General features: G+C 58.7%; 1 protein-coding gene across 3 annotated transcripts in view; it reads left to right on the top strand.

Annotated features, from left to right (window-relative positions):
• The window catches only part of CD82 (CD82 molecule), a 49,363-nt gene that overhangs the window by 3,459 nt on the left and 21,812 nt on the right, over positions 1 to 24,092 (top strand). Inside the window, exons 2-3 of one of the 3 annotated variants that reach the window (XM_070487569.1) lie at positions 11,329 to 11,475; positions 23,407 to 23,489. In XM_070487569.1, coding sequence (XP_070343670.1) covers positions 23,427 to 23,489 — 63 coding nt within the window. In that variant the 5' untranslated portion in view covers positions 11,329 to 11,475; positions 23,407 to 23,426. Of the gene's footprint in view, positions 1 to 11,328; positions 11,476 to 17,628; positions 17,767 to 23,406; positions 23,490 to 24,092 lie in introns of those variants that run through there. The other 2 variants (XM_070487570.1, XM_044750612.2) reach the window with 2 other exon arrangements.

Genomic DNA, 24,092 nt, shown 5'->3' on the forward strand with positions numbered 1-24,092 from the left:
CTGCCTTGAATCTCCCCCTCTTTATCTCCCTCTTCCCTGGCCCGGGGACCCGAGCCCTGTTCCCCCTAAGGACCAGACAGCTCTCCCCTGGCCCTGGGCAGAGCAGACCCGAGCCCGGAGCATTCCGAGGGGTTTGGAGCGCTGGGGCCAGCTGGCACCCCTGGTTTGGGCTTGGCCTTGACCCCCTTGCTCCAAACCATTACACCCACTTCCTCCACCTCGAAGGAAGCTCGGAGGGGTGGTTATCATTTAATCGAGAGCATCAGACAGTCAGGAGCTGGCTCTGTGAGAGGCGGGCGGGTGGGAAGAGCCGGGCCACTATGGGCGAGGAAGGGGCCGGAGGGGCCGGTTCAATCTCGGCAGGAACGGCCCTGCACACCGGCTTCCCCCTCCAGCCTGGGTCTGAGGGCCGGGCAGGGGAGCCCAGAGGTAAACACGGCCGGCCGAGAGGTGTGGGATGTGTGGCTCCTCTCCCCTCACCCGATGCTGCCTGTGAGGAGGCAGCCAGCCAGGCCCCCGCCTCCGTACCAGGCCCAGTTGGTGTCTGGGGGCTGGCTGGTTCCTGACTCGCCCCGGGGATCCCCCTGCACCCTGGGCTTCCTGTGAGCAGCTGATTCACTCACTGCTGACAGGGAGAAGCAGCTGAGGGGAAGGAAGAGGCCTGTATGCTGGCGCTTGGGGTTAGTACCAGCACCTTGTGCACAGGCTGTGTGACCTTCTGTAAGTTCCTCCTCCTCTCTGGCCTTCCCTGCTCTGCTCTACTCATGGCCTCTTCTTTCCTTGGCTCTCGGGGCTCCGTAACCTGGGATCTGTCGTTTGTAAAGCAGGACACGTGAGCCCACACACACATACATGCACACACACAGGGTCTCAGGACAGAGTGACACTGGGAAACGCATCTCAGACATCCCATAATCAGGCCCACCTCCTGACCCTTGCTCGCCCCGTACCTGAAGCACCACCCCTACCTTCTGCCTATCTGCAGACTAGGGAGATGGTCGAGCATGGTGGTAACGAGTTGGACTTGGAGCCAGAATCTTGGCCCCGCCCCTTCCTAGTTCAGTGACCCCTTCTGAGCCTCAGTTTCTGAATCTGTAAATTGGGTGTAATAATATAATGATAGAAAATTGCTTAGCAATTTTATACCCAGCACACAGTGACTGCTCCATACATAGGAGTTGCTGCTGCTGCTGCTATTGTCTGCACCTGGCCCATCTGTCAAGGCTTGTGCCAGGCTGCTTTGCAGGCCTTCCGGAACATTCCGCAGAGCACCTATCTTCTGTATGGGCCCTCTGTGCCGCTCCAGCATGAGTGTGTGTGTGCCCCTAGATGCTAGTCATTTCCGGCTGTGTGATGCTCCCCACTTCTTCCTGGGGTGGCTGGGTCTCCCCAACATGACTCAAAGCTTCCTGAGGGGAAGTAGGACTGAACAGCAACAGCAAGCTTTCTCCAAGCCCCCTCCTTCCCCGTCCCCCCTCTTCTGTGCTGTCTACACTGAGTGCTTTCCTCCTGCTTTGTGGCATACAGAGTGTCTCCATGAACCTGCCCTGACCGTCTCTGTATCCTTGATGCCTGGCACAGTGCCTGGCACACAGCGGGCACTCAGGAAATGATGGTTGAATGAATATGTGATTCTCCTCCGGGCAGCCCAGCAGGACCCAGCTCGGTGCCAGCTCCTCTGTGACTCCTTGGCAGAGGCAGAGCCAGGAAGCATGATCCGGATGTCCCTGCCTTGCCCTTCAGGCCTGCCCTCCCCGCTCCTGGAACCTGGGTCCAGGGAGGTGGGAAGAGGCTGGCTGGCCTGAGATTGCTTCACTCAGGGCTCTGGCTTCCCCTGTGATGTCTGGCCTTTCCCCTCCCGAGAGGGGAACAGCCCAACTTCCTCCAGCCCCAGCCTGGTGAGGGGTCACTCTGCCCTTATGGACCCTGACTCAGCCAGAAAAGGCACCTTCAGGTCAGCAGTTTTTTACGGAAGATGCTGCTGCCCTGTGAGGGTGCGGGCTCGGGGCTGGGGGATGGAAGGTGCCTGCTGGAGGCCCAGCCCGGACCTTACCCCTGCAGCCCACCAGCTGGGCTGCTCTGCCAAGTGCCCCCTCTCTCCCCTCTGGCTTCTTTCCCTGCAGTGTGGGCTTCTGCCCCTTCTCTGGGTCCACCCCTGACTCTCCCTGCTGTGATGAGGGGTGATCTGGGATGGAAGTTGCTGCGCATCCTGGACCTCGCTTCGTGGAATGGATGCAGAGACGTGGACACAGTGCTGGGCGTAGGGGGGGACGTTAGGAAGCCTGGGTTCACATCTGGCTCTGCTGGGAAGTGGCCACGTGGCTTTGCCCAGGGAGGTGACCCTCTAGGCTGGGTCTCTCACTCTTCAGGCAGCAAGTGCTCCAGAGGCCTGTCTGCGGTCCAGCAGGGCACGGACCGGGGCGTGGGGAAAGAACCACAGGCTGTGTCACCCACTCTGGAACCAAACAGCCTGCGGGTGATTCCTGCCTCTGCTACTTCACTGCTGGAGGTGACCTTGGGCCAGTGTCTTGACCTCTCTGTGCATCAGTTCAGCATCTAAAACGAAGATGATAAACGTACTTGCCTTGCAGGGTTGTTTGAGGATGATATGAATTAATGTACGTGAAGCATTGTGACATGTGCCTGGTGCACAGTAAGCGGTATATATGTACCCACTGCTTTTGGTAGTGTTGCCATTATGAATAAGAAGCGGGATTTAAGTCCTTGAGGCAGGAAAGCTTGCTGAATAGCTTGAGTCTGGGGATCAGGAGAAGTGGGTTCTGATCCCAGCTCATCCTTTACTCACCATGTGACCTTGGGCAAGTTACAACCCTTCTTGGCCGCGAAATTATAACAATTATCCTGCATTTGCTGCACTTGGCTCGTGTAAGCGAGGCACATGCGATGTCACAGTGGGCAGTGGCAGGTTTTATTCAGAGGAAGAACTTCTGGGTCCCTGGCCCGTCCCCCTGCACTGAGACAGCCACCGTAGGGGGACAGGTCCTGGTGCTGCCATGGAGGCACTGCAGACACAGAATGGCACAGCCGCCTCCCCACGACTGTACGTAACAAGGCCGACAAGTAGATGAATGCATTTAAATATACACATAACAGTGAGATTATATAGATCAGATTACAGACCTTTATTTTTTTATTTTTCCCTTTTTTCTGAATCTTCTGTAGTGAGCCCATCTTATTTTTATGCTCAAGAAAGGAAGAACACACTTCCACAATAAAGCTATCAAAAACCTTACTATACCTATTTAAACAAAAATGTATTATATGAACTTGGGATCATCTGGAGTGTCATTTTTTTTCAAAAGGCAGTGGAGTGTTGGTTTGAAGTTACTATCGACTTGTCATGCCTCAAAATTTGACAGAGGGAGTGGCAATGGAGGGAGTTGCCATGGCCAGCGGCCTCAGAGCCTGGGAGAGCAGAGTCAGATATGGCTGGGAGTGTCATCAGCTTCCCTGCTGGTGGACACACCCTGAGTGCTGTGTGGCGTTTAGAAAGCTTTTCAACAGTCCTTAACACCCAAGGGCGTAACTCCCTCATGTGTAAAATGGAATAATAGTAATGCCTAATTCAGGGGGTGCTGTGAGGGGTAAAGGAGCTTAACCCACGTGGAGGTTTCCCAGGGAACCCCTCTTTTCCTCCTTAACTTGGGACCAAGTGAAAACAGGTGACAAAGATTTAGCTCCAAATGGAAGCGTCGTTACTGAGAAGGCTGGCCGGAGAAGGCGGCTTTAGATCGGGGGCGCAGAGGGCTTGCTAACGTCTGCCTGGACCTGGCAGAGCTGCGGTCCGGTCACAGGCGGCGCTGGACAGGCGCGGGCCTCCCTGCAGGTGCAGCCGCAGGTGCAGCCCAGATGCAACCCTCCCTGCAGGCAGCTGGGCTCTGTGAGGGGCGGGGCCCTGCCGAGCATGCCCAGTGTGTCTCCCAGCCGAACCAATCAGATAAGTCACTGCAGGCGTGACGTGAGAAGGGGGCGGGGCGAGGCCGGCGGTGTTCCCCGGGTAGAGGGCCCTGGATAGGGAAGCAAGTGGAGAGGGGAATATGTGTTCCCCCTCATACACATAGGGCACTTGGAAACATGCTGGGGATGCAGTTAGCGCTCAGTAAACGTTCCTTTGCCGTTGCTAATAATGGTAACAATGAGTAATTCTGCTATTAAGGTTGGAAAGTCACTCTCCCACTCACTGTCTTGGGAGATGGAATATTAGGACGTTGTTGCAATGGACCTGATGAGCCGCCCTCATGGGTAGAGGAAATAGAAACTCAGGGGGATGGGGGAGGCTGGGTTTTTCTGAGGTCTTGCGGCAAGTGAGTGGGTGGCCCGTCCTTACGTCACTGTCGCGTAGACAGCCCATTTCCGTGACCCCCATGCCCTGCTGAACGCACAGCGGAGCAGTCGCTGTGGCTGGGAGGGTGTGTCCTCTGCCCTGGTGCTGTGCCTTTAGACGTTCTGCGAAAGCGCCTCTGGTCGCCTTTCTCTCTGCCCCACACCCTCTCTGGCAGGGTCAACCGCAGGAGACTGTAAAGCCTGCCACCATGCTTCTCAAGCTTTGTGCATATCCGAAATCCTGGGGGTCACGCTGCAAGGAGGGGCCACTGGGGTTGTGCTTACAGCTTGGGCTTCATCTGGCCCCTCAGGCCTTGATGTTGGCCAGACCCAGGCTTGGGCCAGCTCTTCCTCCCTCTCTGCTCACCTTCGCGCAAGCTTCTCAACCTCTTAGAGCCTCGGTTTCCCTATCGTGAAATGGGGAATGGCAGTGGTACCTCTCCCACGCTTGCGTGAGGATTAGATGAGATACTGGGTGTGGGGTGAATGTCAGGCTGCGCCCTGCACACGGCCGGAGGATGATCTGCGTGATGATGATGGATGAAGCCTGCTCCTTTGCGGAAATGACAGAGTCCTCCTCCCAAAAGACTGGAGCCCCTGCTCTGGAGTGAAGGGTCTTTCCAGGGCTAGTGGGAGCTCCAGGGGTCAAGAGGGCCTTCGGTTGTGGGGGGCTTAGTCCTCCATCAGACTGCTGAGCCCAACCTCGGCCTGGTGCTGGCAGCCTACAGTTGAGGGCAGAGTTGGGGGCTGGTGATCTTGGTCCTGTGGTGATCTGGAGCAGTTCTAGAGTTCATCGAGCCAGTCTCCCTACCCAGACTGATCCATGGACAATATCCAGCCTTTGCTTGCACACCTCGAAGCTTGGAGAGCTCACTATCGTTCATCTCTGGATGGATCTGACTCTTAAAAAATATGGCATCGAATCTGAGCAAACCCACCGTCCCTTAGCTCCTACCGTTGGTCCTGATCATTCTCTGGGACCACGTGGAATGTGGACACTCCCTGAAGGGACCAAGGCTCCCTTATAGCAGGGCCCCCACCCCAGCCAGTGATTCAGATGTAGAAAAGAGACGTTCGTGTGAACTTTTTTAAAAAACTTCATCTCCATCAGAACCAAATAGACACTTAAAAAAAAAAAAAAGACTTCCTGGTTATTGAAGAAATCGTCTTTGTGGAAAAATTTGGAGGGTAAAGAACAGAGGCAAAGAGGAAATAACTGGTCAGAGATAAATACTGCGAACCGTTTGGTGTTCTTTCACACACACATACACACACACACACACGATTGGGATCACGCAGTATGACCCACTTCCTGTGCTGTCGCATTCAGGTTCACATCGTAGAGGGGGATTGTTCCATGTTACTCAGTATTCGTCCGCAGCCTGCTTCCTGGCTCCCTAGTATCTTGCCACAGGGATCTACCTTGACCCAGTTAGACATTTCCCTGCCGTGCCACCCTTAGGCCGTTTTGAATTTTTCATTGACTTTTTCATAGCATCCGTGTCTCTGTAGTGACCACCTTGTCCAGACCTATATTTTGAGCTCAATTCTAATGATCTCCACAAAGTGAGTTCCTAGACGTGGCTTTCCAGTCAGACGGTTTTCAAACTCAAGGTCTGAAAGCCAGATTCTCAGTGGAAAGCCTGTTCGCTGATACCCACCCAGAGTGGACCCCCACATCTAGCTCCAGCCCCACTGGGGGGAGAGGGCATTGACTGTCCCTCAATGCTAGTGAGCAAACGCACAGAGGGAAGGGGGCAGGCTCTCGGGGGATGGTGTGTGTGCGAAGGAGCCCGCAGCTGGGGAGCTTTTCTCTTCCCCTGTAGTCTCACTTTGGCCCTCCCCCTCTCTGGGAACCACTGGTGTTATGAACTAATTATGGGATCTCTTTACTATTTAATGACCTCTCTCTCTGGTGACTCCTTTCTCCCCAGTAGCCAGCCTTCCGGGAGCCAGGGAGTGCGGCAATGAGTCTGTGGGAGGAAGTTTCTCCGGAGTAGGAGGCGGGGCGGGGCTGGTGCCGTGGTTCTTGAACTCTGACATACATCAGGCTCCCAGAGGTTTGTTAAAGCAGGGTTGGTACCCCTAGAGTTTCTGACCCCGTTGGTCTGGGGTGCCGCCCGAGAAGGTGCATTGAGAGTAAGTTCCCGGGAGCTGCTGCTGCTGCTGCCGGTCTGGGGGCCACACTTCGAGAACCCCTGGAATAGTGGGATGGGGCAGGGCAGGCTGTGTGCTGGATTTCACCTCCTGGCACTACTGACAGTAGGAACCCTGCCCCGTTTAATAAAGCCTCGTGTGAGGCTGGCACTCAGTTCCCCCTGCCCCCACCTCATCCCCCCCTCCAGCGTGTGCTATTATATATCGATGTGCGTGGTTATCGCCATCCCCACTTTACAGAAAGGAAAATCGAGGCTCTGACAGTTGACCGGATATGTCCAAAGATGCCCTGGAAGCCGGCAGGGGAGCTGACACAGGAGCCCTGGCCTTGTCACCTCTCCCTGCCCTCCCCTCACACACTCCAGGCTTCCCCCATGCAGGTCTGGCACAGAAACAGAGGTGCCTTCCCAGAGCGCTGTCCTGCCCCAGGGGACCTCAAGTGAGGTGGCCGGGAAGGCAGGTTCCCCCACGCTGTCTCTGAGCTGGTCTCGCTCTCCTTCCTACCCACCACTAGCCATTCGGTAACGTGATCGTCTCCTAAGATCCGGTCTTCTCCAGCCCGTTTATGTTTCCAGGTATTGTTCTGGGCGGGTTTTCCGGGAGGCTGGAAACTTTCTCCTGCTGAGCTGGGCGCTACCGTCAGGCATAGCAGAGGGAGTGCCTCATCTGTGCACTCCTCATGCGTGTTAGACCCTGCCCTGGGCGCTTTGGAGCTGTGACGTCAGGCCATCCTCCCACCAGCACCCCCCCAAGTAGAGAGTATCGTCAGCCCCCATTTTACAGAAGAGGAAACTGAGGGTCCAGGAGCTGAAGCAACTTGCCCAAGGTCACAGCAGAAAGGGGCAGAGCTGGGCTTTCCATCCCAAACTCCCAGGCTGGACCCCCTCGTCTGGAGGGGCATGGGTCCTGGACCCGCTGGGGTGTGGGGGAGGCAGCCTGTGCTCCATCCCCACCCCAGTCAAAGACCAGCCCGAGGGGCTGGCTCCCTCGGGGTTCAGGTCTTGCGGGGGAGGGCCCTGGCCTCGCCATCGGGAGACCCAGTTCAGATCGTGCTCTGCTGCCGCCTGGCTGTGTGACCTTGGGCAAGTCGCTGCCCCCTTGGGGCGTCGAGCCCTCGTTTGTCACACGGATGCCTCCTGCTTTGTGGCTCCGAGCAGTGAGCGCTTTCTCACGCGCTTGTGTCTGGAAGCCTCCGAGCCCTTCGTGAATTAGGGGGAGGCGTTATTACTAAGCCCATTTTACAGGGCATGACAGAGGCCGTGAGTGAGATGCCCCGCACCCTACAGCTGAGGACGCATTAGAGCTGGGGCTGGAACCCGTGTCGTCTTTGCTCCCCATCCCGAGCCTGGCCCGTCACCCGGAGCTGCCTCCTGAGTGAGGAGGGGGAACTCCAGGCTCTGCTCTGTTCTCAGCCTTCGGATTAGGGGTCCCAGGGCTCTTCGTGGGGCTGGTGGGTCCTGGGGGCCAGAGGCCCAGGACTCCAGGAAAGGCAGGCCCTGGCCGCTTGCTCTGGGTCCGGAACCATGGGCCGGGAAGATAGGGTGGTCCTTGCTGTCCATGTTGACGGCTCCTGCCGAGGCCTGGCATTCAAGGCTCCTGGTGGTGGCAGGAGGAGGGGTGCAGCCAGGCTCCCCCTCCCACCTCAGCCTCTGGCTTCCCCTGGGCACTGTGCCTGCCCTCCAATGCGTGGTATGGAATTTTCTAGACTCTCAATCCTTGGGGCCTGGGCCCTGTGGTTCTGCCTGACTGTCCTCACCTCCTCCCTGTCTCCTGACCTGAGTCTTCCTCATCCTTCTGGGCCCAGCTGCAGCCGCCCGCCTCCCTCAGGGAGGTCTTGGTCCTCTGGCCAAGCCCACTTGGCTGTCTCGGGCTCTGTCCTTCAGGTGACTGACTAACTGGGTTAGTTAACTCCCCACAAGGCCCTGGGGGTGGGCACGTGGCTTTTGTGGGTCCCCACCAGGCTGGCGGTGCTCAGAGCGCTGGGGCAGCCTCAGACCTGTGACCCACGCTTTGTGATCTAGTGCAAGTCCCTTACCTTCTCTGAGCCCTGCCTCCCTTCTCTGAAGAAGAGGACAGCTCCTTTCCTTACTGAGCACGTGTAAGGCTTGCAAGAGATACAGCGCGCAGAGTACCCACTGCTGGTGTCTGCTGGGCTCCAGGCCCTCGGGAATGCCAGTCCCCGCCCTTCCCTGCAACCAGCCTGGGCCTTCCTCTCGCCTCCCCCCTCGCCCCCCGCCCCCTTGAGCCTGTGTCTTGGACCTTGGGCTGAGGCTGGCCGATAGCTGCTCTAGGTAGGGGTGCTCTGGCCTGATAACGGGGGAGGAGCCAGTGCAAGGGCGGATCAGCTTCAAACAGGCCCTGCCACTTCAAGTGGTGACCCTGGCCCAGAATCCCGGTCCACCCATCTCTGGGAGGGTCTGCTCCTGTCCCCTGGGTTCTCAGCTTGCACAGGAGGCCCCTGGTAGGCCCGCTGAGGACACCTGGGAATGCAGGTGACCCGAGCCAGAGCGCTCCCTCCCAGGGGATGGGTGGCAGCCCTTCGAGCTTCATTTGCATACACGGTTTCGTGTGCTGGGAAGCCTAAGGTCTGCTTTCGCTTTCCCTCTTGGCTTTCCCTTGCACTCTTGGCTCTGGGCCTGGAGTGCTGGGTCACCCTGGGGAGCAGCCTGTCTCTGAGCTCCTTTCTTCCTGTGTAGCCCCCGGAGCCCACCCAGGCTCGAGGCCCAGCCTGATTTTCTGAGACGGAGGTGTGTCCCCACAGGTCCCCATGCTGAGAGCCCCTGGGGCCCACTGGGGGCGCAGACCCCTTCCTGCAGCACCAAGCACCTTTCCTGTCCATTCCTGTCTCTTCTCGCCTGTCCAGCCCCTCCCCCAGCTCCCTGTGGCCTGGAGCCTTCTCACTTCCCTTTATTGTGCAAGAACGGTTTTATTCCGCAGAGCTTACACCTCCCGTCAGGTGGGAAGGACTCTGGTTACCCCAGAGAGGGAAAGGCACTTGTCAGGGCCAGCAGCTGGGCCTCAGCCTCTCTCCCCACCCCCATTCCCCAGCTCTCAGCGGATGCTCACATTCTTGGCCAAAGTTTGCCTTCCAGAGGAGTGTCCCTCGAATGGGCAGGGGAAGGGGGTTGGGAGGAGGCGGGGCTGGCGAGTCCCAGGTCTCCAGGCTCCCGTTGGAGGGTCCTAGATGTCCACCCTCTTTAGACACTGGCGCAGGGACCATCCCATTGCAGAGAGGGAAGCTGAGGTTAGGGAAGTGGGGTGACCACAGGCTGGAGCTCGTGGGCTCCGTCCTTTCTTCTCTTCTCTCCAGGACCCTGAGGGCTGCGGGGGCAGGGGGGGGTGCGGGGGCGGGGCGGTGCTGTTTGGAATGGAGCTGCTCATTTTGGCTTAGCCACTGCTGGCTGAGGTCAAGTCCCCTCTCCCTGCGTCAGCTCCTTAGGGTCTGTGGGTGGCTCCAGCACCCTGTCTAGTGATAAAGATCCATCCAGACTGCTCAGGAATCTCAGGGCAGGGCCAGGGGGGAGAGGGGGGATGGTGCTCCATCCACGGCACCGCCGACCTGGCACTCCTTCTAATCTGCAGGGGAGAGGCCAAGACTGAGAAGAATGGGCTGGGGAGGGACGGGCCCTTTTGGCGGCTGGTGAGGGGAAGGGCGGTGTGGGTAAGAACCACAGGGCCCTGGTCCCCCAAGGCGGCCACCAAAGAGGCAGGGCTCTTGGCCACAAAGCGGGCTGAGGTATGAGATTGGGGGCGGTGGGCCAGGAAGAGGAGCTGAGCTGGCTCCCAGGGTGGGGTCCTGCCTGGGGCAGCTGGGCCTGTGCTCTCTGGTGGGTTTGCCTCAGGCTCCCTGGGGGCTTCCGTGGAGACCCCAGAGGGCCAGAGGGCTGCAGGTTGGAGCCCCAGATGCATGGGAGGCCCCCCTTCCCTGGGATCTGTCTCTCTGTTCCTGTCTCCCTGTCATCCTCGGTCTCTCTCTTTATCTGTCTCTGCCTCTCTGTCTCCCCTCCCCGTCCTCCCCCACCTCTCTTTTTACTCCCCTACTGAAGCCCCCATCAGGCCCTCTCTCTCTACCCTCCAGGTGCCCCTGAAGCCAGCACATGTCTGGAGGGTATAGTGGGTGTGGGGGCCCCATGGCCGAGTCCAGCCCAAGGGGGCTCGTTGCTGCTCCTCAGCAGGCCCAGAGGACCCGAGCAGCCCAGGCAGGCGTCTTTCTCCCTGGGCAGGGGGCCCCAGTGGGCTGTGCTGGTCTCCTCTGCTACCTGCCCCAAGTGCCAGGTGTCCGGGCTGGTTAGGCGGCCACTGCCCTGCCTGGGAACCAGGGGCTTGGGCTGCACCACCACGTGGGGAAGCAGCCCTACCTCCCAGCCTCCGAGGGCCCGGATGGATCCCTGCCGTTGACCGTGGAAATGGGTTTCCCAGGCCCCCCTGTCCTGGAGCCGGGTGCCCACCGTGGGGAGGACTGGATAGGCGGGAGCCGGGGCCTGAGGGCGGGGTGAGGCTGCCCTGGACCCTGGATGTCCAGAGGCTCTCGGGACGTGAGGGGAGAGACCGGAGAGATGGTCTCAGAAGCAGGGAGAGACAGGACAGAGGGGAAGGCTCGCAGAAAGCCACCGGCACCGGTAGGGAGACATCCAGAAGGGGAGAGACGGCGTGGGAAAGAGCTTGGGGCAGGGGTGAGGCCCGAAAGCCGTTCAGCACTCCTCACCTGGGCTGCACTCCCTCCAGCCGGGTCTCGCCAGGAAGCCCCCCGCCCACCTCCAAGGCCTGGGAGTTGAGGACCTGCCTGTGCCCTCCTACCTCACCTCCTCTTCCCTGTGCTTTCCCCAGGGACCCAGGAGAGCGAGTGCCTGCCCCTGTGTGCTGCCTCCACTGCATCTCCCTCAGCCCCTTCGCTGTCTCTCTCTCTGTCAAATAGCCCCAAAGCCAAACCAGCTTCCAGGCCTAAGGAGGTGCTGAGAGCAACAACCTTGGGAGGTAGGAAGTATGAGCCCATTTTACAGATGAGGGAACTGAAGCTCAGAAAAATTAAGTGACTCTTCGGGATGGACAGCCCCCATCTGGCTGACGGCCACCCTAGCTACTCAGGCCAAGATAATTAGGGCCGCAGACAGCGTTCTGTCAGGGTCTGTGCAGGAGGATTTCTGGGAAGGCTGCCTGGAGGAGGGGGCATTTCAGCCACCCCATCTCTTCCTTCCTGAGCCCAGAGCCTGCGGAGGGTATGCTGTGACTGAAGAGCATGCCAGCTGCCGTGTGACGTCCCTGATGTGCGTCCCCCTGCTTTCGGATCACCCTGCCCTGCCGAGGCCCCACACCCAGCCCCCATCCTTAGTTTCTTAGGAACCCCAGCCCTGGCCCAGAGGTTAACACTTTGTCACCCACCTGTCCCCAGCTGACCAGACCCTGGGATGGATGTGTGAGCTGGTACCTGGTGCCTTATGCGGCCCCAGGGTGTCATTAGTAGGTTGGGTTCAGAGGCTGGGCTGTGAAACCCAATCAGCGTGGGTTGGGCCTTGGCGAGGTTATTTTGGTGACCTGTCACTTATGCCTTTGTTTCCACAGGCAGCCTACCGTGACAGCAGAGCACGGGGGCCCCGAGTCAGACTGTTGGGGTTCAACTCCCAGTTCCGCGGGCTGTGACCTTGGGCAAGTCCCGCTACCCCCTGAGCCTCAGTTTCTTCAACTGTGAAATGGGGTAAAGGCCCGCTGACCTCTTAGGGCCCTTACAAGGATAACCTGAGCTGCATGAAGTGCTCACCACCATCTCTGGCAAGGAGGAACGGCAGAGATGTTAGCTTTTGGGATTAACTGCTGGGGAGTGTGTTCTGAAGAGCCCGTTGTGTCCCTCGGAGGGAGAGCTGGAGGTGGGGTGGGATCACCGTGCCCTTGATGCTTGTGTTGGTGTATAATCGCTCCTTTTCACGTCTTGGCCCTCTGGGCTGGCACTCCCTGAGGGCAGGATGGGTTTCGTTCATCCATTTCCTGTGTCCAGCTCGGGGCCCCTCGGAATAGGGATTCGATGAGCTGCGGTGGGCGGTGGCTCAGGATGGAAACTCTGAGCACAGCGCGGCCGCTGGGGAGCCCCCTGGGAGGGCCCCCCTGGCCTTCCGTGTAGGAAGCAGTGTCGTGCAGCAGGTGGGACGCTGGACTCCAGAGTCAGAGGGTCTGGAGCACAAAGCTCAGCTGGGCCACTGTCCTCCATGTGACCAGGGCAAGTGGCACTACCTTCCTGAGCCCCACACCCTCCTCCTGACGTGTGACGAGGGGACCCTGCGCCTACTGTGCTCTCTTCGCAGAGTCTTTTTCCTTTGCCAGGCTCACAGTCTGGGGTTTGGCAAGCTGATTCCGCCATCTTCCTGGACAAGCCCTCATATCCCCATTTTACAGATGAGCACGCCGAGGCTCAGAGTGGGTAGGCTGCTTGTCAAAGGTCACACAGCTCTGTGGAATGGGATTGGAAATTAGGTGTCTCAATCCAAAGTCCATACTACGACCTGGTTCCTTATTCTGCCTCTCACCGTGGGGCTGGGGAGGGGTCCTGGGAAGGTGGCTGACTCCTGAGAGCCCACCTGGGAATCTGGGTCCTCTTGTTAGGGCCCCTGGAATCTGGGGCTCTTGCACAGCCTCTCCTACAGTCCTAAATATCCTGCTAATTTAGAGCTTCCCAACCCATGTGCCCAAATGGGTTACGGGTGTGTTGAGATAGCTCGTCAGCCCTTGGGGCAGAGCCGCGGGCCGGTCCCCTGAGATCAGGCTCAGTCCTGTCTGTCCGCCCCAGTGTGCTAAACAAATATGTGTACTTATCTACATGTATCGTGACAGGAAACAGGTTGGGAGGCACTGAGGCACTAACCAGTTCCCTCCTGCTCCGACCATGCACTCAACACACACTTTCCCCAGAAGGGTGGGGATTATTCATGGTCCTCTCTGGGCCTCAGTCTGTTCATCTGAGAAATGGGGACTGAAGGAGGTGACGTCCAAGGCCTTTGCGGCACTGTGAATCTGAGTGTGTGCGCCTTAGACCCCAGCATTGGGAGAGAGCAGAGTCTGCTGGGGGTCCAAGCAGCCTGCCACGAAGGCCAGAAACAGTCAAGAAAGGGAGCCATGAGGAGGAGAGGTCAGGGGCTATGGTTCAGCCTCAACTTGAATCTTTGGCTGCCTGGGGGCCTAATAGGGAGGCTAGAAGGCTCTGGATGTCTGTTCATCCTCATGCTGCCCCTCCATCAGAGTGGCCCACTTCTTCATGCTGAAGGCTGTCCAGTCTCATTGCTTGTGTCTCAGAGCAAAGCCTGCTGGGAAGGGCCACATCTGTCAGCCTCATCAGCCATACCAGAGGAACACCCTGGCCGGGATTGGTGGGGCTGATCTTTTCCTTCCTGACAGGAAGCCAAGATTCAGGCCTGGGAGCCAGAGCAGGATGGGGTGGGGGTCAGGCAAGCAGGCAGAGGCACAGAAGGGTGGGGACAGTGGGCTCCACCGTCCACCCCGTTCACGTAGGCCGCAGGTGAGGAGGAGGGAGCTGTGGTCTCAAGTCTGACCTGAATTTTAACCGAGGCTTAGCCACTTACTTGTGTGGCCTTAGGCAGGTCACTGAGCATCAGAGTCTCCATTTCTTCGTCTGTTAAATGAGATAATAATATCTCAGGGGGAAGCTGTGTGTTATAGAGATCAAAAGAGAGACAGTGGGATGACATGATGCACACTATAAAGTTCTGTCCCTCCTCTGGCCCAGTCTGGCCAGGGCTGGCTGCTGGCCTGTGTCCCTCTGGTACCCTGGCGTCCTTCCCCCAATGCTGGGAGTCAGTCCCAGCTCCAGGGCGAGAAGCCCTCGGGAGATTGGGAGCCCGTCACAGCGGCTCATGGAGCCGTGTGGCAGGAGCTGTTCCTCGCTGGGCCTCGGTTCCGCATCTGTGAGACAAACAGGGGCCTTGGGGTTCCTGGGAGGGGCTGATCTGGACGTGTTTCTTCCAGCCGCTGGTGGTGGCGGTGGTGGGGTTTGCTGGCTTGTGTGTGAGCAGGTGACAGTGCCCCCGAAGTCCTTTGCACACCTTGCCACAGTCCTCCAACAGTCCTGTGAGATGGGCATCCTGCTCGTGTCCCCACGTTAGAAATGAGACGCTGGGCCCAGAGAGGGGCAGCGACTCCCTTGCTCGAGATCACACAGCTAGCAGGAGCAGAGCTGCCGTTGGAACCTGGGTCTTGAAAGAAACTTGAGATCGCAATCAAGTTCTCTGGCCTCCCCATTTCCCTGTTGCCCAGAGTAACAGCTTTTTACTTTTTTTTTTGTTTGTTTCTTTTCGGTTTTAACAACAACAGAAAAAGGTAAGACCAGAGATTGAAAAATAAGATAGTGCGGAAGTCAGAGAGCCATGCCCTGGAGTCAGCCGGGGTTCCAGGAAACACATCATCTGTCCTCTTGAAAACAAACACAGCCACCTGTGGCCGGCCTCTTCACGGGCCGTCGGGACAAAGTCCAGAAACCGGAGAGCCAGGTGGCCAAGAACCAGCTTGCAGGTGGAGCGCCCGTGCACAGGAGGGCTCTCTCACCTCACTTCCTGCTCCGGCAACAGGATCAGTTGTCTGACTCACCAAATTGGCTGGACCTCCAGGCCTCCAGCGGGCCCCTGAGGCACAGCCCAGAGGCTCAGAGACAGAGGCTCCCTCCTTGGGCGGCCCAGCCCAGCCCCGCTTAGCACCCACCCCCTTGCCCGGGAACAGCAGGAGTCACCCTGTGGCACGGAGGCCTCCAGGCCGGGCACAAATTTAGAGGCTGGATCAGCCCCCCGGAGGGCGTCCGACTGTTGGTCACGTAACCAACAATTTCTGCGTAGTCATCCTCCTCGGCGTAATTGATAGCATTTATTTGACACTTGCTGGGTGCCAGACACTTGACAAAAACTAACTCGCATGGGCCTCCCCAGAACCCGTTATTAACTCCATTTTACAGGTGGGAAAGCTGAGGCACAGTGGCGAGGTGATGCCCAAGGCCACACAGCTGGACAGACTTGGCAGCTTTGGCATCTTCAAGTGGGGAGAGTGGGAGGCATGGGCCGGGGTGCCAGCATGGATGAAACCCTACTGTGCGCTGGCCTGATCGTGGTTCGCCTCACACCTGCGTGGGGTGGGCAGCTTTAGGATCCGCATTCTCTGACGGGGAGACGGCTCTGCAGTGTTTCCCGAGGATCTGTGGCTGGTGTGTGGCAGAGCCCAGGGTGGGAAGCCAGGGCATCGGTGTGACTCTGAGCCCAGTTCTCCTTACGCCTCTCTCTGCTGAAGGCCCGCTGAGCTGGGACAGGGCTGCGCGGAGACAGAAGAGGGATTTCCCAGTCCTCCCCTGCGTGCTCAGCCCCAGTCTTGCTGCGCGAGCTGCAGACTGTCACTCTGGCCCCTCTGAGATGGGCAATGATCTCAAAGGTCTTCAGCACCTGGCACCCGGATATTGCTCTGGGCTAAATGACCCAGAGGAAGGAGCCTCCGGGAAGTGGGGGATGGAGCAGAGACACGGGGAGCTTGCTGTGAGATTCTCCCCGCCAGGCCCGGCTGCACCAGGACCCCAGGCCCCACCTGCATCCCACTCGGAGCAGAGGGACGCGGCCACACTGGGCACAGCATCTATGGCCATGACCCTCAACACGTTAGAATCCCCTGGAAGGCTTTAAAAATTTCTGATGCCCAGGCTGCACCCCAGACCAATTAAATCAGATTTCTGGGAGGGGGGCCCAGGCACCTGCAAGAGCTCCCAGGGTAATTTAGAGCTCCCAGGATAGTGCCAGGGTGCAGCCAAGATTGGGGACCAGTGCTCTGAACGGCTGGGAGGCGAGGGAAGTAAGAAGCTCTGGGCTTTCCTGGGTCAGTGACCCCGAAAGGGGATGCAAGCATGCGCCTGCATCTTCCTAGGGAGAGAGTTCACAGCCCCTCCAGCTTTCCTGACCCAGAGGAGATTAAAGTCCAGTGTCGGGGGCAGCAACCCCCTCCCCACGCCAGCGATGTCATTTCTAAGAGCCAGGAGCCTCTGGTGGCAGGATCAAAGTTGGTCATCCTGTCTCCTCTGAGGAGCCTTTCCTGACCTCTCCAGGCTCCCTCCTGTCCTCCTTCCTGCAAACCCGTGTCGAGTGCGGACTCCGGACTCGGCACTGTTCTGGGCTCTGGGAAACAGGGTGAATGAGACAGACGCAGCCTCTCCCCGCAAGGAGCCCCGTTTTCAGGGGGTGCTCCACACCCACTAGTGACACAATAAGGTCACTGCCATGAGAGGGGCCATGTGACAGGCCCAGGTGTCGGAGCTGTTGCTCCTTCGAGTCAGGGCTGGCGGGGAGCCCCCTCCCCAGAGATGCTGATGGCTTGGTGGGATGGGGACCAAGGCTGGGCATTGGTGTATTTTGATTCAAATGTGCAGCTGGACATGAGGCCTGCTGTGTAGATGGGGTGTTCGAGGAAGGCCTCTGGGAGGAGGAACTCGGCCTTCTGAGTGAGGTTTGCGGGAAGGGAAGGAGGCCACTCGGGGCTTCTGGGGAACAGAGCTCCTGGCAGAGAACCGCAAGGTGCAGGCCCCTGGTGGGCAAGGGCCTGCTGTACTGGAACCACAGGAAAGAGTGGCGTGACAGATGGATGTGTGTGTGGGGAGGAGGGAGGTGCTGAGGACAGAGGAGGGCCAGGGCAAACCAGGCAGGGCCCCACCGGCCACATAGGAGCCCGGATTTTGTAGCTAGCCTGTCTGCTCCGTCACCATCAGAGGACAGCAGGCAGGGGAGTGACGAGATCTGGTCTGCATCTCTCAAAAAGCCCTCCCTCGCTGGGGATAACGGATGGGCGAGGGTGGGAGCAGACGCTGTGAATAGCAGGGAGCTGAGGCATGGGGCTGGCAGAGCTGGTGGGTTGGAGCAGACACACATGGGCTGGGGCCAGGAGAGGCGGAGATGGGAGCGTTCCTCCTGAGTGTTTACTCTGAGGCAACCGATGGGCAAAGGGCCACCTCCCCTCTGGATCCTGGCGGGCCGGCCCCCAGGGGACCCTCGAGAGCCTTTGACCTGGCGTTTCCGAAGACACGTTCCACATGGTGTTAATGGCTAGAAAGTGAAAATGGTTTCAGGTCGGCAGTGTTTACTGCCAGCGTCTTGGAGACGTTAATGGCTCGTGGACAGTGACTCACGGGGAGGAGGGCTGGTGCTCCCCAGACTTGGTGACAGCAGAGTGTTTTGTTCTTAACGGTGCATCACGTCTGCTGAGGACGGCTCCAGAGAGCTCTGCTCTGGCCCCATCACTAGACAGGTGAGGAGGCAGCCCTGGGAGGGCAGTCGCCATGCCAGGCCTCGTACCCCGTGTCCCGTCAGAGCAGAATCTGAGCCCGTTCCTTCTGTCTCTGGGCCCAGAGGGGCCTCGCCACTGCGTCACTCTCTGCCCTGAGTCTGGACGGGGACATACGGGTTCTAGCGTCGGGCCACAGGGCTCCTCCCCATCCTTGGGGAGGGACAGGCCAGCCTCCGACCTTACAGGTGTGAACGCACAGGGCCCAACCCAGAGAAGGGGCTCCCAGAAGACGCCAGCTCCTCCCTGGGCCACCTCCTGTGCCCAGGGCCTCCAGGGGAGGCGAGGGAGCCTTGGCAGCGGTGCTGGCATTCAGAACTGGCTGAGGGTGCTCACCTTACACGACCCTCACCCCTCGTTGGGTGGGGACAGAAGAGGCCTGAAAATAGAGTCTCAGCTGACTCTGGGGCAGTGGATCTCAGACCCCACTTTGGGTGGCTGAGCACTTGAAAGCCCTGGTGCTCTATGTGGAAGACCCTCCCCCTCCACCTCTCCATCCACCTGTTCCTCCATCCATCCATCCATCTGTTCATCCATCCATCCATCCACCCATCCATTCACCCATCCGTCCACCCATTCATCTAACCATCTGTCTAACCATCCATCCATCCATCCATCCCTCCATCCCTTCATCCATCCATCCATCCATCCATCCCTCCATCCCTTCATCCATCCATCCATCCATCCATCCATCCACCCATCCATTCACCCATCCATCCACCCATTCATCTAACCATCTGTCTAACCATCCATCCATCCATCCATCCATCCATCCATCCATCCCTTCATCCATCCATCCATCCATCCATCCATCCCTCCATCCCTTCATCCATCCATCCATCCACCCATTCACCCATCCCTCTATCTACCCATCCCTCTATCTCTCCATTCATCCACTCATCCATTCCTCCATCCACCCGTCGCTCCACCCATCCATCCATCCATCCATCCCTTCATCCATCCATCCCTCCATCCACCCTTTCATTCTGCCACATTTGCTGGGAGCCTACTTTGTTCTCATAAATAATACACAGTCTTTCCCCTCAAGACATCACAGTCCACAGGGGAGATGGACAAGTAATAGAAACTTCGTGTGCGACATCGAGTTGTGATAGTCACCTCCATTTACTGACAGCCTACCACATGCCCGGCAGTTTACCCAAATTATCTAATTTAATCTCTGGACACATCTGGCAAAGAGGTTTTATTTTCCTCATTTCACAGGTGAGTAAGGTGAGGCTCAGAGAGGTTAAGTCATTTGTCCAAGATCACACAACTGGGCAGTGATAGAACTGCGTTCAAACCCAGGCAGTCTGATGCCAGAGCCTGTTCTGGGAACGGCTTCAGGGTCGAGTGCCACTGGAAGGAAGCAGGGAGGGAGTGCCCCTAACCAGCATGCATGTTGGCGGGGAGCGGGTGGCAGTGGCGGTGGTGACCAGCCTGGCTGGAGTAGGAGGTTTCCTGGAGGAGGCGCTGTCTGAGATGCTTCCTGAAGGGTGAGTAGGAGGTAGTGAAATATTAGTATAGTAATTTCGTTGCACAGACTGATTTGGCATAAAATTACGTATTTGGGCAATTTAAATTGTAGTTTCTTAGAAATGGCCAATTTACCTGCTAGTAAGTCTAACATAAAATCAGCACCCCGCCCTGGTGCCCACACAGCCGTCAGTGAATGTTCTGGAAGTTTCTGATAAGATGTGCTTGCATCTCCTTCCCCTGTTCTGTGGCTAACACACCCTCCGCCATCGTAGGAAAGCAAAGGCAGACCCTGCAGGGCTCTCCCAGGAAGTGTGTGCGAGAGAGCGTAACGGTGGGAGGCGTCCTTTGTGCTTAATTTCATCCACGAATGAAACGCTCGCCCTTTCTTCTTCCACGAGTACTGATGCTGCCCAGCGCCCGCTCCCGGAGCCCTGCCTGCGGGCGCTGACCTCACTCTCTCTGTAACGGTGGGTCCCCTTAGGACCCTCACCGTGGAGCTGAGGACTGTGAGGCCCCGTAATCCCTTCCCCGTGGCCATGTGTCGACAGCCAGTTCTTGCATCCTTGTCCAGGGATCCTGCATCTTCTCTCTCCCAACGGTCCAGTTCCTGACGTTCGACTCCTGCCACCCGGCTCGCTCTCCCCGAGACCCCAAGCTCAGGGCGTCCCTGACCCTCACTGCCTCTCAAACTGGCGTGCACATCGTGTGATCTCCTAGGCTGGGGGCTGGCAAGCTTTTCCCATAAAAGATCAGACAGGGATGTTCTGGGTGTGTGGGCCAGACGGTCTCTGTCGCAGCTGCCCCGCTGTGCCGCGGACAACACGTCATCTCGCGGCGTGGCTGTGTGCCAGTACACCTTTATTTATGGACGCTGAAATTTGAATTTCGGGTGTTATGGAATATTCTTCTTTTTATTTCTTTCTACTTAAAAGTGTAAAATCTTCTCTTAGCTCGCAAGCTGTATAAAACCAGGCAATGGCTTGAACCTGATCCACAGGCCCCAGCTGGCCAACCCCTGCCCCGCACTGGCCCTTATTCCCGTCTCGTGGAGGAGGACACTGGGGTCAGACCCCTCAACGTGGGAGAGCAGAGCTGGAACATAACCCCAGGCCCTCTGAATCCAACTCGGGGTCTCCTCAAGGCTGGGTGGTGGTTGTGGGCTCCCTGGGGAATGCCTCAGGGTCCAGGATCTGGGCCAACATGCCCACGGGCCGCCTGCCCCAGGCTCCAGCTCTCCGCATCTTCTCCTCCCTTAGGCAGTTCTCAGGTCCCATCCTGATTGACCAAGCTGCCTGCCAGTCGTGGGGCTGCCTGGCTCCTGCTCCAGCATCTGAAGCCACCCAGCTGCCTCCTGGAGAGAGTGGGGTGGCCCAAGGGCGAGGCCGCCTGGGTTCTGTCCTTGCTGGTCCACATCCTGGTGACTTTGGGCGAACTCCTTCGCCCCTGGGCCTTAGTTTGCTCAGAGGACACTGCAGGACTTTGCCCAAGGCCTGGCACACTTGTGTGAGTGACCAAGAGACCAGCGAGGGTGCCCAGGGTCTGGAGCGCCAGGGATATCAGCCTGGCAACCTCAGCTCTTTCTTGCCCGCCGAGCCAGAGCTCCTTTGAGGTGTCACCTTGCTACTCACCACCTGATGAGACAACAGAATCCCAGCTGCCCCCAGAGATCTCTCCGTAAAGTCGTAGTTAGTCCCCAGATGACCTTACTTCCGAGTGGAAAGATCTCGGGCTCTGGAGCTACCACTGCTCACGAGCTGTGTGACTTGGGCAAGTTGCTTCACCTCTCTGAGCCTCAGCTCCAGGGATAGGAACACCCTCTTCCCCTTCCTGGCTGATGATGAGGATAAGGGGATGACAGACGCCAACGGCCGCCCGGAGTCGGGGCCATTCACAGGCAGCCACTCCTTCCACCTGGGCAGGCCCGGTGTTTACTCTTGTCTAAAAGCTGCCCCTTTCTGAACCTCCCAAGCCTGCGAGGCTGCCCTGGAGACCCAGCCCGAGCAGACACTGCGGGAGCCGGTAAGTGTGGAAACCGTCTTCCTGGAATTTCTAGAACTGTGCAACCGTGAGGGCCGGCCGTGGTTGCTAACGGACTTCTCCAATTGCACAAGCCCGCAGCAGCCACGGTGCTCACAGGAGGCAGCTGGAGTGTGGGCAGCGAGGTGCTGGGGAAGGGGTGGCTTTGCCAGGGGCTGCAGAGGACCCGAGCGGGCCAGCCCCACAGTGTCCCGTGTTTCCTGGGGGGAGAGCCAGTGGGTTTGTGGGGGAAGGAGGCTTGCCTGCCTCCCCCAGAGAACCTTCCCGCTCTGCTGTTTTGCTCAGCACAGTTGATGAAGTTGATGAAGCGCCTGCGGTTGGTCAGGCGCTGCGCTGGGAGGGGACAAAGGGGACAATAGCTCCCCTTCATGAGGTCCTCCCCTGCCGGCCTCACTCGGCCTGGCTGGCTCTGGAGCTCAGATCGCTGGACTCCTGGCACCGGGGTGCCCTGTCTTCTCACCTCTGTGTCTGTGGGAGCCCGATGTCCCTGGGTCCTGTGTCACTGCTGTCCCCGCGTCCTCAGACCTGGGCCTGGGACCCTGATAGACGAGAGGAGCCTTTCAGTGTTGTCTCCCCAGGTAGCACTTGAATCCCCCGCAAGTCTTTGTCAGACTTCACTTCCATGCCACCTGTGACGGGGCGCTCACTGTCGCCCGGGCAGCCTTTTCCTTCTCTGGATGGCTTTGCTTCCTGTCGTGCCCAAATCTGACCCACAGAAAGGCAGCGAAAGAAAGCTTTGTCTAGCAGTGATGTCAGAGAACTGAGCAGGGCCCCTGGGAGGTGGCGAGTCCTCCCCAGCCCCCCGCCCCCGTCACTGGAGATGCAGAAAGTGGAAGCTGGGCTGTTATGGATTGTTATGCACTGTTAGGATGGTTGTGTCCCGAGAAGGCTGAGCGGCCTCCAGATGGACGGGGGGGTTCACAACACGGAGGGCTCCTTTCACACTTGCACGAGGAGGGGGCAGCCCATGGCGCGGCCTTCCGTTCCCTCTGCTCCGTCCTCCCCAGAGGGCAGTGGGAACACGGCTGGGGCTGTGCCTGCTTCCCACCCCTGAGCCCAGCTCTGCCTGCGCAGCTGTCCCAGGCCAGCTGTCCTGGCCCCAGCTGCCCCATGCTGGCTCCCACGACCCCACGGGGACTGAGGGCTGGCCACTGTCATTCCTGGGTTGTCTGGCTGCTGGGAGGGGGTGAGGGCAGCCAGCTTCCAGCTTCCCGCTTGCTCCCTGAGTCCTGCCTGGCCTGGGCTCCCTGGGTGTGGAGGGACACGGCCAGAGTGCTGGAGCACCGTTTGAGTCGTTTCAGAAGCACAGGTGTGTCCCCCAGGGCGACTGAAAATGAGAAACAACCTGTGTGTCCGATCTCAGAGTACCTAGTCAATGCTTTGTGGTATATCTATATACCACTTGAACCTGGGGGCCTTGGGGGGGCTCCTGGATGGCTTCCTGGGGTCTATGAACCCCCAGAGATTATTTGCAAAATGCTACCTATACATGGGTTTTCCGGGGGAGTCTGTGACCCCCCCCAAACGTTAATGAGTGCTGAGCAGTAGTGTGGATTCTTGTCAACATGTCAGATTGTGTCGTGGAAGAGCATCCTCTCAGCACACAGAGACTGTAGATTGTAGAATGATGCTGCAAATCGCTCTGGACAGCACGAGCCCAGTTTTGTTCAGAACCACACACGCGGGAGGGACAGCTCCTGAGATGATGACAGTCTCCCAGTTTCGGCCAGCATCCATCTAGGCAAGTTACAGAGCCTGAGGGTCTTCTGTGTAATGTCACTCCAGGCCCCGCCCCGGTGGAGTGGCTGACCCAGACCCTAACTACTGAGCATCAAGCAGCCAAGCCTGCCCGGAGGACCGCACTTCCTAGCTGTGTGGCCTTGGGCCAGGCGTCTAACCTCTCTGGGCCTCAGGGTGTTGTAAAATGGGACCTCACGTTAGTACCGACCTCATGGGGTTGTGCAGGTGAGCTGGGAGGGTGTGGGGCCAGCAGGTGTCGGGTGCCCGCCAGCCTTGGTTGCCTCTCCTCCCCTGCCCTGGCCCCCTCCCGCCCTCCTCTGACCTACCTGCCTTCTCTCTTCTCCCCAGGGAGCTCCAGGCCCAGCAGGATGGCGTCAGCCTGTATCAAAATTACCAAATACTTCCTCTTCCTCTTCAACTTGCTCTTTTTTGTAAGTATGGCCACCGCCGTCCTCATCGCCAACAACAGACTCTCTCCTCCTGGGACATCCCAGCCTGACCCTCCAGAGACCAGGCCTGGGGACGGCAGCGGGGCGTGGCGTGGGGGCTGAGGATAGACCGTTCCCAAGGGAACCGGCTGGGGGCAGCAAGGAGATTCCCTGAGTTCCCAGTGGCTCTGTGGGGGACCCCTGGGCTCCGCTCTCAGCCTTGCCCTCTCCTGGGGCACCAAGGCCCAGGCCCATCAGGGCTGGATGTGGGCGTGGGGGGAGGCGACCCCCCTGGGCTTCCCCTGACTCATCAGTGGGGAGTTGCTGGGAGGAGCCTCTGGGATCTGTCTCGTCCGGTCCTGACCCCCGACCCTCCTGCACCCCCTGAAAAAACTTGCCTGTTCCTGTTCCAGGGCTCGGCTATCCCCACTGCACCCCACCCCCATTGTGGGGGCTGTCCCCCGAGATCCCAGAGGGGGGCGAGAGAGGATGGGCTCTGCGCTAGAGGGGGACCCACGCCCCCTTCCCGCACCCACCCTGGCAGGCCTCGCCAGGTCCCTGAGCCAGGGGGCCGCCAAGAGGGCAGCTCTGCACACATCTGGAGCT

This window comes from Equus asinus, chromosome 17 (assembly GCF_041296235.1).
Source record: "Equus asinus isolate D_3611 breed Donkey chromosome 17, EquAss-T2T_v2, whole genome shotgun sequence".
Lineage (NCBI taxonomy): Eukaryota > Metazoa > Chordata > Mammalia > Perissodactyla > Equidae > Equus > Equus asinus.